General features: G+C 38.2%; 6 protein-coding genes across 6 annotated transcripts; 2 read left to right on the forward strand and 4 right to left on the reverse strand. All coding sequences in view use genetic code 12, as the record gives it.

The window, feature by feature from the left end:
- Nucleotides 1-111: 111 nt before the first annotated feature.
- On the reverse strand, nt 112-1,131 carry PSN45_003333 (uncharacterized protein; the record flags this gene model as incomplete). The annotated part of the gene is made up of 1 exon (XM_006684376.1): nt 112-1,131. The coding sequence occupies one exon, from the start codon at nt 1,129-1,131 to the stop codon at nt 112-114; it is 1,020 nt and encodes a 339-aa protein (XP_006684439.1).
- Nucleotides 1,132-1,499: 368 nt separating this feature from the next.
- Nucleotides 1,500-2,708, reverse strand: PSN45_003334 (uncharacterized protein; the record flags this gene model as incomplete). The annotated part of the gene is made up of 1 exon (XM_006684375.2): nt 1,500-2,708. The coding sequence occupies one exon, from the start codon at nt 2,706-2,708 to the stop codon at nt 1,500-1,502; it is 1,209 nt and encodes a 402-aa protein (XP_006684438.1).
- Nucleotides 2,709-2,793: 85 nt separating this feature from the next.
- On the forward strand, nt 2,794-6,150 carry PSN45_003335 (uncharacterized protein; the record flags this gene model as incomplete). The annotated part of the gene is made up of 3 exons (XM_006684373.2): nt 2,794-4,814; nt 5,057-5,087; nt 5,143-6,150. 3 exons carry the CDS (start codon nt 2,794-2,796, stop codon nt 6,148-6,150), a joined length of 3,060 nt encoding a protein of 1,019 aa, XP_006684436.2.
- Nucleotides 6,151-6,257: 107 nt separating this feature from the next.
- On the forward strand, nt 6,258-8,702 carry CHL1 (ATP-dependent DNA helicase chl1; the record flags this gene model as incomplete). The annotated part of the gene is made up of 1 exon (XM_006684372.2): nt 6,258-8,702. One exon carries the CDS (start codon nt 6,258-6,260, stop codon nt 8,700-8,702), a length of 2,445 nt encoding a protein of 814 aa, XP_006684435.2.
- An 11-nt stretch (nt 8,703-8,713) lies between these two features.
- On the reverse strand, nt 8,714-12,591 carry NIC96 (nuclear pore complex subunit; the record flags this gene model as incomplete). Its single annotated transcript, XM_066158058.1, has 2 exons — nt 8,714-9,282; nt 9,498-12,591. 2 exons carry the CDS (start codon nt 12,589-12,591, stop codon nt 8,714-8,716), a joined length of 3,663 nt encoding a protein of 1,220 aa, XP_066014155.1.
- A 452-nt stretch (nt 12,592-13,043) lies between these two features.
- On the reverse strand, nt 13,044-14,675 carry HNM1 (choline transporter; the record flags this gene model as incomplete). The annotated part of the gene is made up of 2 exons (XM_006684725.2): nt 13,044-13,055; nt 13,092-14,675. 2 exons carry the CDS (start codon nt 14,673-14,675, stop codon nt 13,044-13,046), a joined length of 1,596 nt encoding a protein of 531 aa, XP_006684788.2.
- Between the last annotated feature and the right edge of the window lie 1,176 nt (nt 14,676-15,851).

Here is a 15,851-nt window from a genome sequence, read left to right on the forward strand (position 1 = left end):
TCTCATCGACGGTGGATAACTAATTGATGTATTATATTTTTTTGCGACATTGTTCCCCACGAATTCTGTGGACTGCCAGTCCGTTATCTGCTTCTATTGATAAATAAACTTCTATAAATTTAGACTGATTGATTCAGGTGGATCCATATCCTCAAAAATGATTGTTTCAGGATCTTGAGTGAATTTAACGGTCACTTGGCTCTTTCTCTGGCTAACAAACAGATTTAGATTTCTCTTGTTGATTACTTCAAGCTCATCTTTCGAATCATCATCATCCAATTCTTCTAAGTCAATTTCACACACATTGATCTTCAGGGGCATTTTACTAAAATAAAACCTGAACTTTTGTAAGTTCATTAGAAAGATTCGATCTGCAATCTTTTTCACATCCAACGTCTCAAATGATTCAGATGAGTAAAGGTCTTTCATGAAATAGTCTTGGAAGGTCTGTTGGTCAAACGTGTCATATTGCTGTCCATCAAATTGCCAAATATCCATATATTTCGAAAACCAGCCAGGTTGTTCAACGGTAGCTCCTCCAGATTGTTCACCTGTGAACAAAAGAGATCCAGTAATTATATCATAGAGTTCACCAGCCTTGGTGTCAACGTACTTGTCTATAAGCTGACATGACAAAATCATATTAAAGGCCGCTTCATCTCCTTTTTTCAACCCCTCTGGGTCTGCAAAATTGACACTCCTAAATTGTGGATCCGTCAATATAGCATTAACTGAACAGTTAAGAATATGCTCATTGCCTTCGGGAACTTTCATAGCACTTCTCACCTGCTTGACAACGTCCTTTTGAAGCTTTTCTATCAATAGATCTGGTTCGTTGAATTTCATAACTGGTCTCATCTCCACACTGTCATTTGATATTTGGTCCTCGTTGGCATCAGTATCACTTTCGAATATATTGCTTCTTCTGGAGCTGGAATCAGTATCATCTTCAATACCTTCGTAGTAGTCGCTGCTTGAGAGTTGCTCGGTAAGGCAGGATTGTTGATGACTCTCACTTAAATCTAAGTCATCTTCTATCTTATTATTAAGCTCAGAAATATTATTTGCTGATTGAACTCCCGACATCCATCGTTTACGATAAAAGGTCTCCATATTGTCCTTCAACGTCATTTTTATTGATGTTCTCATACATGACTTGGTCTCTTTCAAAAGCACCAAATCACACACATTTAAAGGAAATTTTAAAGAAAACCTCCCGTGATTTGACGGCGATATCATTTCGAGTTGACTGTTTTGGTATTGACCTTATTCAAGGATTTAGGTGGATTGCTTGATTGATCACTTTTCGAGGCTTCTTACTCCGTTTTATGGTTCCACTAATGGTTATATCATAAGTAAATTTTAATATGAGGGATAAATAATGTTTCTGCTGTACACAATCGCGATGCGATCTTCAACTTTTCATCTGGAATCTGACAGACAAATGGAATCATTGTGCATGCTTCCACAATCATATTGAAACTTCTAATAGATGTAAACTAGTCGGCTGAGTTCCACCAAGAGGTGTCAGCGCTATCACTTTCACTGGAACTATCGTTATTGTCTTCATTAACAGCTGCTGGAATAGTGGTATTTGCAGCCGAGGTAACCCCTGTATTTGCAGCCGGTGCAACACCTGTGTTTCCATTAGCATTTCCAGTTCTGCTTCTGCTATTTATGGCTATTATGGAGTCCGGTCTTGTTACGCTGAATGCTGAACTGGCTGCAATGGGGAAATTGGGAATTGGAAACTTACCAGCTGTAACCAAGTTGGGTTCTTTAACCCTTACTTGGTCTATTGTATTTCCTGGGAGTGTACAAGTTGGTGTAGCCAATGTCCGGCTAATGAAGGCATCCGTTAAAGGGGTTATTGATGGATTGAATGGCCTCTTAAAGGGATTGAATATATCTGTCGAGCAGTCCATCAAGTGAGATAAAGTGTTTGATGGATCATTATAATTGCTTGAGATCAATCTTTCTAACCGCTCCCGGTGTAAAACATGGGCATTCTTCTCTTTAGACTCCTCTACCTCTTTTCTGCATAATGGACAACTAGCATTATTGGTGAGCCATTCGATAATACAACTCTTTCCAAATACATGCTTACAGTTGGGCATTCTTACTGGTACATGTTCTGCATCATTAGGGGTTGCTTGAGGTTTCCTCTTGGCTTCTTTCTTTGTCCATTCCTCTAAGCCTGGAAGAATGTCTTCTTTGGTTGGAGGTTCCAAACTATAGAGATTCCTTTGGGGAAATCGACAATATCCCAATCCAGTTTGATCCAAAGGCATAAAAAGCAGTGGATCTTTGAATGTGGATGTTTCGTTCATTGATTCAAGATGCATATTGCAGTTGGATCTGAGTTCTTCTATGATATCATGATCATTCTCTTTGATTAAATCAATATATGATCGTGTGTCTTTGTGAGGGTCTTGTGAGTTATTTGAAGATGCATCATGGGAGTCTGGATGTCTCTTGTACTCATCATAACATATGGGGCAATCAAAGCTCTCAAGCAGATCGAAGTCAACCTCTTCTAACGAAGCAATAGCTTCTTCCGATGCAACCTTTTTCTTAGACGTTATTCCTGTTGCGTTGAGGGCCCGGTCAATCACACTTCTAAGCCAATTAGGTAAGTCAGATGACGGATTTGCGACTGTTTCCATATCAATATCGATCATGGTGGTACCGAAAAATGGGGAATCCATGATGATTAAAAAGGAAGATTGTGGTTGAGATTTAAAATGCGAATTTCTGCACATCTTGTTTATATTTGTTGGTTGTTTAACAATTATGATATTGACTCAAAATATTTCCAGATCCTTGGTGGCACATAGTGCTTGTGACATTGTTCAATGGTCAGGTAATCTGCAACTAGCCATCAATGGAGAAAATCAATTGGTGATATTGGATCCTAAACTTCCAAATCTACACAAATCCATTATCTCACAAGTGGAGTATAATCATACAATTGAAAACTTTTCGACCGATAAGAATGTTTTGAATACCGAAGATATGTTCTCCCAAAGTTCTATTTTGCATACGGAGAAACTCATCCAGTTGGATGTCGGGAAATTCAATAAGGTGACATTCAACTCTTCCTCATCCACATTTGAGTTCAATAGAATAACAGAACCTTGTTTTGTTAAACATCAATGGTCTCAGTTGTCTCCATCGGACAAAAACTGTTATCTTGGAGTACTATTAAACACAGGAGAATTTTTGGTATTAAAGAGAACAAGCAAGTTCTCGGATCAATATATAGTGGTGCATAATTTCTTTGATGTACTACTAGAGGTAAACGGTATAGAAGATGCTGACGAGATAACCATTGATCACCTGCAATATAGGAGTTTGAAGGTCAAAGACTTCAATTTTGTTCAGGTTTCAAATTCATTGCACATAAGCGTCTTGACAGAAAGTGGTGAAATTATATTCTTCAAGGATGGACAGGTTGAGTTTTCTATACCTGCCTCGGCTAGTGCAATTGCTTACGAAGCAATTCAGTATGACGGTATCACCTACATTGCCTGGAAAACAATAGATAATGAGGTATATGTGTATGATTCTACCAGCGGATCCCGTTTAATTCTAATGGCATCTCGGTTCAAAATCGGTAAGCTCTTATGGGACAGCTCCAGGCTATTTGTCACCAGGTACAGAAAAGTCGCTGTGTATCATACATCTGGAGATTTTTTCGATGTGGACATTGGCGAAGGAAATATCGCCAGCATAGTTCCCCTTGGAGATAAAGTGATAATTGCATATGACCATGGGAAGTTTGATATTGTTGACTTGGCTACGAAGACTGTATCGCCTTGTACAGTTTTGGAAAAGTATGTGTCTAACCATTTATTGAAGTATCTGCTAAATGGCGATGACAACAAGAACTTAAGTACTGACGGGAATTTCATAACTGTTGGAGTAAGTCTTAACAAGAATGGTATCTTAAGTATAATCCACAAGATTTATCCCAAGAATAGCATCAACTATAAAATTTTGAGTAAAAGCAGTTTTACCATTGGTTTCGTGTCTGTTCTGGAAATTCTTGAAATTGAACAGAATAACACATTGCAGACATCTTTGAGCTCCATTAATCAGTTTTGGTTCCACAAATTCAAACAGATCTTGGTATTTCCTAAAAATTTCCAGATTTCATCATCTACCGCATTTATCTTTGAACATTTAACTAATTTGGAAACTTTAAAGCAGACGCTTCCGAAGATCAACACGATTTCATTGAAGCCCAACAAGGTTAACGATTTCAAAGAGTACCTATTTAGGAACTTCACCGCTAATTCTCAAGTCATCGGTTATCAAGCACTTTACAATTTCAATATCGTGTTGATAAATGCGAACAACAGTCTAGCATCCAAAGTCGGGAGATTAGATATTGCTAATTCAGCGAAACATCCAAGTGAAAAACTTGAAGAGTTGAACAAAAGATTATTAGAGGAACAAGAACTTATTGAATTCACAATATTTCAATTCTTGATCAAAGTGATAGTCTCTTTCGATTACCCCATTAAGAATGACATTGATAAGTTTGTATTTATGAACTATTACTTGCTTCTTAACAAATCTTTCGAGTTGCCGTTTAACGATACGGATATTACAGTTACCTTGCAAAATAAGTTTGTTACTGAGTCCTTCACCGTGAGCAAGACGGCGACATTTTCAAAATTGATTCAGTCCAATTCAGAACATTATTGGCCTAGATGTGAGCTTACTTTACTACCACTCATTGACGAAGTTAACCTCACTGATGAGCTTGAAAGATTCAACTACCTATTGCGAAAACCAAGTCCTGATGGGTTGGCTTGCGACCTTCTCAACACATTGAGCTACTGTATTATTACTGGCAATAAAATTCACCACAGCTAGAAGGAATCTTCGGCACATATTCAATTGCTCCCCGCCCTAGAAATGCCTTATATATATGTGAGTGTATATTAGTATCCTTGAGTACCCGAATTGTACGCAATTTGGCGTTGCGTTCTTGACTGCTCTTTCTCAGAGTCAAACTCTTTTTTCGCTGGGAGTCAATTTTTTGCAGCCCTATAAATCCCTTATTGATTCTTAAGAATGTAAAGATGATAAAATTTGATTGTCATGTCATTAAATCAAACAAAACATGCGCAGGTGCCATTTGTGAAAACCTCATTGGTAGACGTCACCAAAAGGTTGCCTTTCAAGCCCCCTTGTAAGATCTTTTTTAAGAATGAATATGAACAGCCATCCGGAAGTTTCAAACTAAGGGGAATTAGCCATTTGATAGGCACAAAGGTTGAGGAGATTCGTGCTAAATCTTTGGGTACAAAAATCCACGTGTTTGTGTCCAGTGGTGGAAATGCTGGTCTTGCGGCAGCATACCTGGCACAATTCTATGGAATAGAGTGTACAGTGTGTGTCCCTAGTCATACTAAACAAGTTATTATAAGCAAGCTTGAGACATATAATGCCCACGTTCTCATCTTTGGCAATTCTATTAATGAAGCGGATGGGTACTTACGTTCTCAGATGATTCTTCTAAATGACTCAATCGAGAAGATATACTGTCATCCGTTTGAACATGAGTTAATATGGGAAGGACATTCAAGTCTTGTGGACGAAATATGTGCCTCCAATTTACCTCAAGATAAGCTCAAGGGTATTGTTTGTTCCATTGGAGGTGGAGGCTTGTACAATGGGATATTAATGGGATTAAAGGCTAATAAGGTGAAAGCCGATGTTCTTCTCGTTGAGACTACTCAAGCACCCACTTTTGCGGAAACTATAAAGAAAAAGAAGATATTTACTCTAGATTCAGTGAAGTCGTTGGCTACGTCTTTGGCATGCTCTTATTTATCCAAGCAGAGTCTCGATAACTATTTGCATCAGGATGACAATAACAGGACTAAATTCCAATCAATAGACGATATCGATGCTGCCCGTGCAGTTCTTGACTATCACGATGTATTCCATCATCTTATAGAGCCAGCCTGTGGAGCAGCAGTCTGTGTATGTTTAAGCAGAATGGATTTGCTATTCAAGAATTTCCCAGACCTCCATGAGGACGATATCATAGTGGTAGTCGTTTGTGGTGGTTCTTGCACTGATAAAGACGGGTTGGAAGAGTTGAAACAGATAGTCAACAGAAGTAAGTTGTAGTTGTATTTATATGTATTTGCAATATTCATAATATTCCGGTTTTTATCTCTCCTAGTGCTTTCGTGGGTGTCTCACTTTTTGCAGTCAAAAATGCGTAACGCGTCCTAATGAGATTAGAAGTCCCAATCATGACGAGAGGAGATGATAAGTTTCACCATCCCTACGAACCTTATGATATTCAGCTACAACTAATGGGCGAGATATATGAAGCCATAGATAAAGGCTTCAAAGTGGGTCTTTTTGAGAGCCCCACCGGCACAGGGAAAACCCTTTCGTTAATATGTGCCACGATGAGCTGGTTAAGAAAGCATAAGAATACTAATCTCACCACGTCACACAGTGGCGATTCAGAATCTGAATCTGAACCGGAGTGGGTCAAAACAGCATACAAGAAGAAGGTTTTGTCAAGACACCAAGGGGAGCGAAAAGAGTTTGAAATGCATTTAGAGGAGGCATCACAAGAATACGAAAAGAAAATAGCCAAGGTACATGAATTGCCAGAGAAGAGGCTTAAGACATCCTACGAAGACGATTATATTCCAGCAGATTACCATAGTGATATTGAAGGTACTGACCACAATGAGCAGTTAAAGGATGAAATATCGAGACTCTTGAAAAGAGTTGATGATGGACCATCCAATAGAATAGACATGGGAACATTGGAAGATGATTCTACCAAGATATTCTTCTCATCAAGAACACACACACAATTGGGCCAGTTTTCGGGTCAATTGGCTTTAACTACTTTCGAGTCTTCTCTCTATGACATGTCTGAACGAGTCAAATACCTTCCCATGGGTTCAAGAAAGCAGCTATGTATACACCCCAAGATATCCAAGTTATCTAATACCGAGTCCATCAATGAAGCGTGTGGGGAACTCGCGAAGAAGGAGCTGAAATGTGAGTTCGTGTGTAACACCAAGGTTGAAGGTATCAAACAACAGTTTAATGACTATAGTCTTACGAAGATTCACGATATCCAAGAGTTGAAGCAATTGGGAGAATACTTAAAAATTTGTCCATACTATTCGGTTAGGAATAACCTCAAAATGACAGAGGTCATTTCATTACCGTATCAAATGCTATTGGAGGAAAATGCAAGAGACAGTTTGAACATAAATATCAAGAATTCCATAATCATAGTCGATGAGGCACATAACCTATTAGATACCATAAATGCCTTAAACTCTGCGGCAATTTCCGCTGAAGAACTAACGTCTTTGAATCAGTCATTGAAATTGTATTTCAACAAGTTCATAAAGAGGCTCAACCCTGGGAATAGAATCAATATTATGAAGCTCATCAAAATTTGCAGCATTTTGCATAAATTTATTGTCTACAACAGAGATAACAAGTTAGCCAAAACGGGTGGAAAGATAAAGATTAATGATATATTTATTGATAACACTGGAGATTTGTTCAACATCCATAAGTTAAATGAATACTTAAAGACGTCCAAGATTGCATTCAAAATAGAGACCTATTTGGAAAAGAATGTGGAAAATTATCAAACTACTTCTAATCCGTTACTATTTAAATTGGTGACATTTTTGAGGGCCCTAAGCAATCCAACAAATGAAGGTAGCTTTTTTTGGGACCTGACTCTGCCAGATGACTTATCCATTAAGTATTTGTTGCTCGATCCCTCTGAGATTTTCAAACCAATTGTTGAGGACTGTAAATGCTTGATCTTAGCAGGCGGAACAATGGAGCCTATGAGTGATTATACCGAGTATCTTTTCCCTTATCTACCAACCACCCAAATCAAGCAGTTTTCTTGTGACCACATTATTCCGATAGAAAATTTGAAGGTTCTACCAATTGGTTCATATAAGAATCAAATTCTTGACTTTCTGTTCAAAAATCGGAACAACAGTACACTAATCCTAAGGTTAGGCGAATGTTTGATTGAGATAATGAAAAACACCCCCGACGGCACAGTTGTGTTCTTGCCTAGTTACAAGTACTTGAACCATATTGTTGCTGAATGGAAACAAATGGGAATTTGGAAACAAATGGAGGCACTTAAGTCGTCACTATTTGTTGAGCCATCTTCATCAAGTCAAGTTGATGAAGTGCTTAAAAAATATTCCAGAGCTATCAAGACTGGTAAAGGAGCTGTGCTTTTCTCTGTTGTCGGAGGTAAACTCTCTGAAGGTATTAACTTTCTGGATGAACTTGCAAGAGCTGTTATAATGGTTGGTTTACCATATCCGAATTTAATGTCAGGAGAACTTATAGCCAGGAAGAAATTTATTGAAGAAACCACTTTCCTTAAGACAGGATCAAAACTGATGGCATTAGATAATAGCAGGCAATTTATCGAAAACATTTGCATGAGATCTATCAACCAAAGTATAGGAAGAAGTATTCGGCATATCAATGATTACTCAATGATATATTTATTTGATCATAGATATCACCAGAAATCTGTCCAAAACAAGCTCAGTGGATGGATCAAGCGCCGAATCCTTGACCAATTACCTTTTCCCGAAGTAATACAACACACGAACGACTTTTTTATGACCAAATCCCTCAAGAAGTTAACTTAATGTACATAGCTCTAATAAACCACGTCGCTTCTTAGCACCCACTTCTCCCCAGATCTTACCAATTCTGCCTCATGCATTAAGCAGTCATCGCCATGTTTGTGAAGTAGCGCCATTCCTTTGGAGGGGTGAATATTCAATGGTTTTTTATTATCACCATAGAATATCGTTCCACCTCCTTCAAATTCTTCGTCACCAGTCAAGTATATTAAAAGAGTCCATTTTGTTCTTCCATTCAACGCTTTGACAGATTCATCATAGTGCTTGCCAAAGTAGTGCCCCTTTTGATACCTATAAACTCTCAATTGAGGGTTCAATCCAATGGCTTTGGCAAAAGTTTTCTGCACAACATTCGTATCGTAGTCATCTTGGAGTAAGACATGTTGAAGATAGGACCAGAGATTTTGAGAAGCCTTATAGTCCTCTATTAGCGTTCTATCATTTATTCGGGCAGCATAATCTTTACTTTTGACCAAAGGAGTTGTCTCTAGCTGTAGATTACCAAATGATTTTATCAATTCATTGCACAAACCACTAGTGAAAAATTTGTTAATGATGATTATTTGATCATCAATAGTGACATCTGCTGTTGGCTTGAAAAACAGTTTTTGAAACTCAGCATTCAAACTATTGAATTCCAGAGGAAATTGAAAAGTGTTTACTTCCTTCTTTCTTGCCATGATTTAGCCAGAAACAAATGAGATGGGCGCATCGCACTAAGTAGGTTGCAAAATGTCTAGTGATATATATTAGTGTAATAGACTATTTATAATTGACTCTCTAATTGTACTAAAACACTATAGGTTTCACGAGGCATCTTGTATTGGATGATTCCAGCAAAAACCATACAGTTTTTAGCCATAGCCTTCAATCTAGAAATTTCCTCATTCTGATTAGCTAAACTCTTGAATGACTTGGTCAAAATCTGGTAGTTGATTTGAGAGATAGAAGTCATTGTCATCAAAAGCAAAGAAGGAATAACTTTCAAAATGCTGTTGTCTAGGGAGTTTTGAACATAGTCCGCTAGTTTTCTGGTTTCGATAAGATCAGATTTAGGGTTAATTGGAATCAAGTGCAAATTTTCGATATCCAACAACACTTGGTTGAAGTTCTTAGCGAGGAAGGATTCTCTCACCGATATGATAGCCAACAACAAATCAGAAGTATTCTTGTAAGACTTGTTAGTTTTGCTCAAAATGTTGCTGTTATTGCTGAAAGTATTGACAATATGTTTGCTCAACAATACAATATTATTTTCAATAGTATCCTTTTCACCTGTCACTTCATAATTTCCAGATTTTATTAACGACTCATCCAATTCGGTGGTTGCTATAAGCTCACTCAAAATTCTGTTAATAATGGATAAAACAGTATCATATTCTTGGCACAATTGATATAACAATAACGAATCAAACACTCTTCCTTCTTCTTCACATTTTTTGGCACTGAGTTCGATTATTTTGTTGTAGAAATCCTGGATATCAGATAATTTTATCAATTCCCTTTGGTTCTCCAATAACCCACTGATCTTTTCCCCGTTGTTTGCGTCCAACTGTCCAAGCAATAAGTTAAATTCTCTTGAAAGTAATATCAATTCTCTTAAGGCTGCATGACACTGGGAAATATCTTCCTTGGAATTACCACCCTTTGAAATGCTGATCAAGATCAAGTATTGACATGCAACCTTTGGGTCGCTTATCTTGAATGCTCTGGTAAACGAACCAAGTAGTCTTGGGAAATTCACCTCATATTCGTTACGATTAGGATTCAAGTAAATCAATTCATCCTTATTGATATTGCTGGAAACTTTCAATAATCCATAGTAGTTCAATCCAATAGCCAAATGCACTGCATCTATCTCGCTTAAAAATTCAAAAGTGTATTGAATGGCCAATTCATACAAACCAACCATGGCCAAACACTTCAAGTACATAGGATTGTTAGATGACGAGTTCAATTTCTTTGCACCCATCAGAATTACTTGCTTTTGTAAGTTCTCCAATGTGTACTTTTCATATATCAAGTCTGAGGAACTGCTTGTTTCGTTTACTATAGCTAAGTGGAACCACAACCAATCTTCTATGCTTAAATTAAGTAATGGGGGTAAAGTTCTCTTGGACAAATCACACTTTCCAATGATTTTATAGACTGAGTACTTATAAGGATCATACAAGTTCTTCAAATCATCGTTCACAAAAGCAAATTGGTGGTTGAATTCAGAAACAAATCTATCATTCAAGTCATGAGGTAACTTAAACTTACCATTTTCAAGGAATTTTTTCAAGTATAAGGGGAAGTTCTTGTCAAACTTCTCAAACAATTCACGATTAGATAAAACCATTTCGAGAGCCTCTGAGTATAAACCAGATCTCAACATATAGTAGATTAAGGCCCAGATGGGAGTTCCATTCACCTTCAACGTTTTCTCATTGAAATTTTTGTTGTTCTTCACAATAATCTTGTTTATGAAAAATTTTACTTTATTTGTGTTATTTGGTGGAAGAAAGTTCTGCTTGTCCTTATCTTTATTGTATATCTCATCCATGTATTGATAAAATTGCTCCTCCAAGTAAGATTTGCTCTTCTTGATGACCAATTCATTTAAGTTAGTTCTCTTTTGAGTATCATCAGTCTGGTAAAGGTCAAAGAATTTCTGCTCTTGGATAACCTTTGACTTATTTTCTTCACTTAACTGAATCAAAATCTTGTATACATCTGTGATTTGCTTTGATTTTAAGTCATTGCTTGGCTTGTTTAATTCCTCAAAATTTGAAAACAATGCATAATGATGGTGCAGCATTCTTGACTCATTTAATTGATAAATAACGGTGGCATATTGTTCAAATTTTTCTCTAGTATATTGTCTAGTCGACAGCTTGGAATTTAATTGACTCAATGGGGCCAAAATACTAAAGTTTCCAGGTACAGACTTATTCCAAGTAATGGACTTAGCCAATGTACTGTCAGATGAAGGATTATTGAAATTTTGATTTATGACAGATTTTCTTAATTCATTTCTTTTGACTTTCCAGTCGATGGAGATTGTTTTACTGATGTACTCATCGAAATCTCTTGATGCAGCTGTTAAGGATTGTTCAATCGTAGCCAAAAGATTCTGCTCCTTCTTCGTGTTCAAAAACTGGTCAATTCCAACGTGTCTTGGTTTTATAACCTTATTCAACGATTGTTGAGTTCCAGAAAGGCCCGAAATTTGACTAATACCATGACGATCAACCGGGAAGTCAATGGCTTTCAAATCACTTTCAATTTCTTCGGCACTTATACCACTTGACGCCAACAAATAGTGGGCTCTAGTGAAATTAGCAGAATCGTCTTTGTTTTTCCTCATTTCATTGGATTTCCTTTGTAATTCATTCAACGTTAAATGTATAGAGCCCAAATCATGGTTATTGATTTTTGGCAAGTTATTAGCAGACTCTATCAAGTCTTTCAACAACTTAGAGGTTGAATTGGTAGATGCGTGGACGGCTGATGGTGGAAGCAGGGCATTTGCAGTAGAAGAAATGCCCGCAGAAGACGGAACTGGATTGGAAGTTGCTTGGGAAAACACTTGTGCACTAGTTGAAGGAGCAGCGCCAAAAAGTCCACTATTCGCTGGCTGTACTTGAGGTTGTTGGTTTTGCTGTTGGGATTGGTTCTGTTGTTGGGGTTGTTGGGGTTGTGGTAGTTGTTGAGGTTGCTGATTTTGCTGTGGTGGTTGATTTTGTTGTTGAGATGGTTGGCCAAAGCTGAAGGCATTAGGAGCCGCAGGCAATGTTTGGGTGTTGTTATTGTTAGAATTTGCGGCAGATCCAAACAATCCCGAGCTGGACATCGAGCGCTTGGCTCCCAATGGGTTACCTGTCGATGACTGTTGTCCAAATAACGACATATAAAGCACTAGTAGTTGTTTACTTTGAAATTTTTCTGTTTTAACTAGACCGCACTGAGATCGATAATTTTGGTGGAGAGCACGACTTCATTTGTTTTTCTTAGCTATAAAGGTGATGAGAAGTAGCAAAAAAATTTTCTCTTTATTAACTTTGTCCAAAAGTATTCCATCACTATAGACAGTACATTATTATGGTTCTTTGTTTCACCCGCTTGTGGACTATCAGTTCTTGATAGTCTCAGGCATTTTATGGAACGGAGATCACCCTATCATATATAAATGTGATGTGTGATGGATAGAGAAATTGAATCTATAAGAACCTGTCTGGACTAAATTTTGAAAGAGAGGTGTCAGATGATCCATACATTTGTCATTTATAGAGCCTAGGTCCAACCATGATCTAATTGAGCTACCATAATTGTGTTTGATAGTATACTCTAGTTTCTATGTTATTAATCTAATCTCTGTAAACCATTTCTCTATATCAGGTATTTGCAAACGTCAGGGAATTCTTCTTCTTCGTCGTTACCTAAACCTCCAGCAAACACTTCTCTACAAGAATACTTCTTGACAGGGAAGAACCAATATGCCAACACCAAAATGATGTAAACACCGTACACGGCAGAAATATAGTTCATGGTATCTGCTGTTACAGGCATGTAACTTGGGAATGAAAAGAAAACCAAGGCAAACACTGTCCAGGCCAATGTCACAATGTTGGCACAAAGACCAATCTTACCCAACCAGAAAGGACCATGTTTAACATTGTCTCTTCCTCTGTACAACAAACACAAAACTGGAATTGAGTAACTCAACAATAAAAAGGTGATACAACCAACCACCATCGAATTAAAAGCAGTATCCGAAGCCATGTATAAGCAACCCAAAATTGCCACCACCACCGATGAGAAAAGATGGGCATTCAAAGGAATTCCTAATTTAGGATCCACAATCGATAACTTATCAGAGAATGGTAACCCATTGTCTCTAGCAAAAGACCAACATAAACGAGCTTGCCACGTGTGAGAAGCAATGGTACATCCGCAAGCAGTCAACAATACCAAAACTCCCAAGCAACAAGCACCAGCTCTAGAACTCAAAGCCTGATAGTAAATATCTAAAATAGGCATTCCAGTGGTAGAGCTTACAATATCATCCAAGTTACGAACCGAAAAGAACATTGCAATTGAATAAGTGAAAGAAGTCACCATTCCAATAGTAACAGTTCCAAGAACCGCAATTGGAATTACTCTTTCTGGTTGTAAAACCTCTTCTGCCAAATGAGTAGCACAATCCAAACAACTAAAAGACCAGTTAGGGTTAATTAATCCAACAATAAAGGCGATACCCGAAGAACTCCAGCCAGTTCCGTTTTCGAAATCGGAAAATACAAAATGTGCCGGCTGGTAGTTACCTCTAGCACATGCCAAAACGGTAATAGTTATGGCCACATATGAAAACAAAGAAATGTACAAGGCACCATTGGCAATAAAAGGTAAGATTCTTCCATAACAGTTGAACACCACCAACAATACATTGACAATCTGATATACCACAAACAATTGCCATTTCTGGGTAACATGGTCTGGGTGCATCAAGTTCCAAAGACCCATGATGTTACTGGCGACAGAAAGGGCCATCGAAGCAGAAGTGAAAATTGCACCAGCCCAACCGAAGGCTCCATCAAGGTAAGCCAAGAAACTCAGAAACCGTCTAGGAGCCAATACACGAGTCCACACGTATTGACCACCAGCAGAAGGAATAGCAGAAGAAAGCTCGGATAAAGTAATCCCCACGTTATAAGAGATGAACGCGATAATTAAAATTCCATACACAATCAACATAGGTCCACCTGATTGGATACCAGTAACCAACGAGGCCAGGATCCCGAACCAAGAATTGGTCAAACCGAATCCGACACCTAAAACTGACCACACCGAGAAAGTTCTCTTCAACTCCCCTCCGTGATGATGATGAAGCTTCACACTAGCGATTGACTCGCTAAACTCCATAGATTTGTTGGAGTTTTCTTCGAGGTTTTGCACCTCCACACCGGCTTCTTTATCTTTCATCGAAGAACCCATCTGATCAGAAATATGAAAGTTTGAGCCTGATGTTGAACTTTGATGATCTTGGCTCATTTTCAACTATTGCAATCAATTAAATACCTACGTTTCTGATAAGTGAGGACGAAAATTTTTTCTTTTTCCCCAGGGGACGTCTACCTAAATAAGGAAATAAAACTCGACCAACGAAATCAAACGCGACATTTTTATTTTTATGGCAAATCAACGCCCACATTATTGGTGGGACGAAATATCAATTAAAAACACAACGAGGGGCGTTATGAAGCACGTGCTGGCAATAAACGATGTAATCATGGGGATATATGTTCCAGATGGCCCACTTGATTCACCATCTATGGAAACATGATATTTAGAGCCGTCTCTGCCGAGGTGCCTGGTATTCTGGTGTCGCATCGACATTTTCTTATCGCTATCGCGCAAATGATAAGATTCGCTCTCAGTTTGCTCATGATGCAATTGACGCAAAAGATTTATATTTTCACTCAAATGGTCCAATTTATCCTTTACACTAACAAACTGGAGCGCAGTTTCTGCTACTAAATCCCGGACTTGTAACCCAATGTCTATAACCATGTCGGATACATCTTCCTGATTGATCTGAGGTTGCCGCTCAGGCTTGGAACTGGCGGATTTATCAATTCCCTCGTCAATGCCAAGATCTCCTAGATTAGCTGATGCCAGTAAACTGCGGCTCGCTGTCAAAGGTCGAATAATGTAGTGTTTTCCATCTGCCTTAATAGCTCTTTCAAAACGAGAGGTTACTGACTCTTTGGGAGAGGGAGTAAACAGCTTATGCCTAGAAGATTTTGGGGTGGGAGGCTTCCAATATACTTGATTCATTGGCATGTAATTATATTATATGCATTAAGGGTGCTGGGGCTTTCTCATTTAAATAGTTTTGATCATGTTTTGGGTGTATTAAATTTGTTTCAGATGTGGGAGATCTGTCACTAGTCTGAAAGGTGTGACCCTAAGCCACATAATCGAAAATCCTTGGATCAGCATTAGCCAGTGTCTTCTGTACTTCTGGAGCTAGTTTAACATGGGTGTATCTCGTTAGTGCTTTGCTTTGGCCTACTGGTGCTATACTTTTACCGCGCTGAGTTGCGTTTGCGACTACTATACCTAGTAATACTTCCTTCCTTTCTTCAAACGAATCTTCTATTTGCCCAT

The sequence above is a fragment of the Yamadazyma tenuis genome, chromosome 4 (assembly GCF_029203305.1).
Source record: "Yamadazyma tenuis chromosome 4, complete sequence".
NCBI classification, from domain to species: domain Eukaryota; kingdom Fungi; phylum Ascomycota; class Pichiomycetes; order Serinales; family Debaryomycetaceae; genus Yamadazyma; species Yamadazyma tenuis.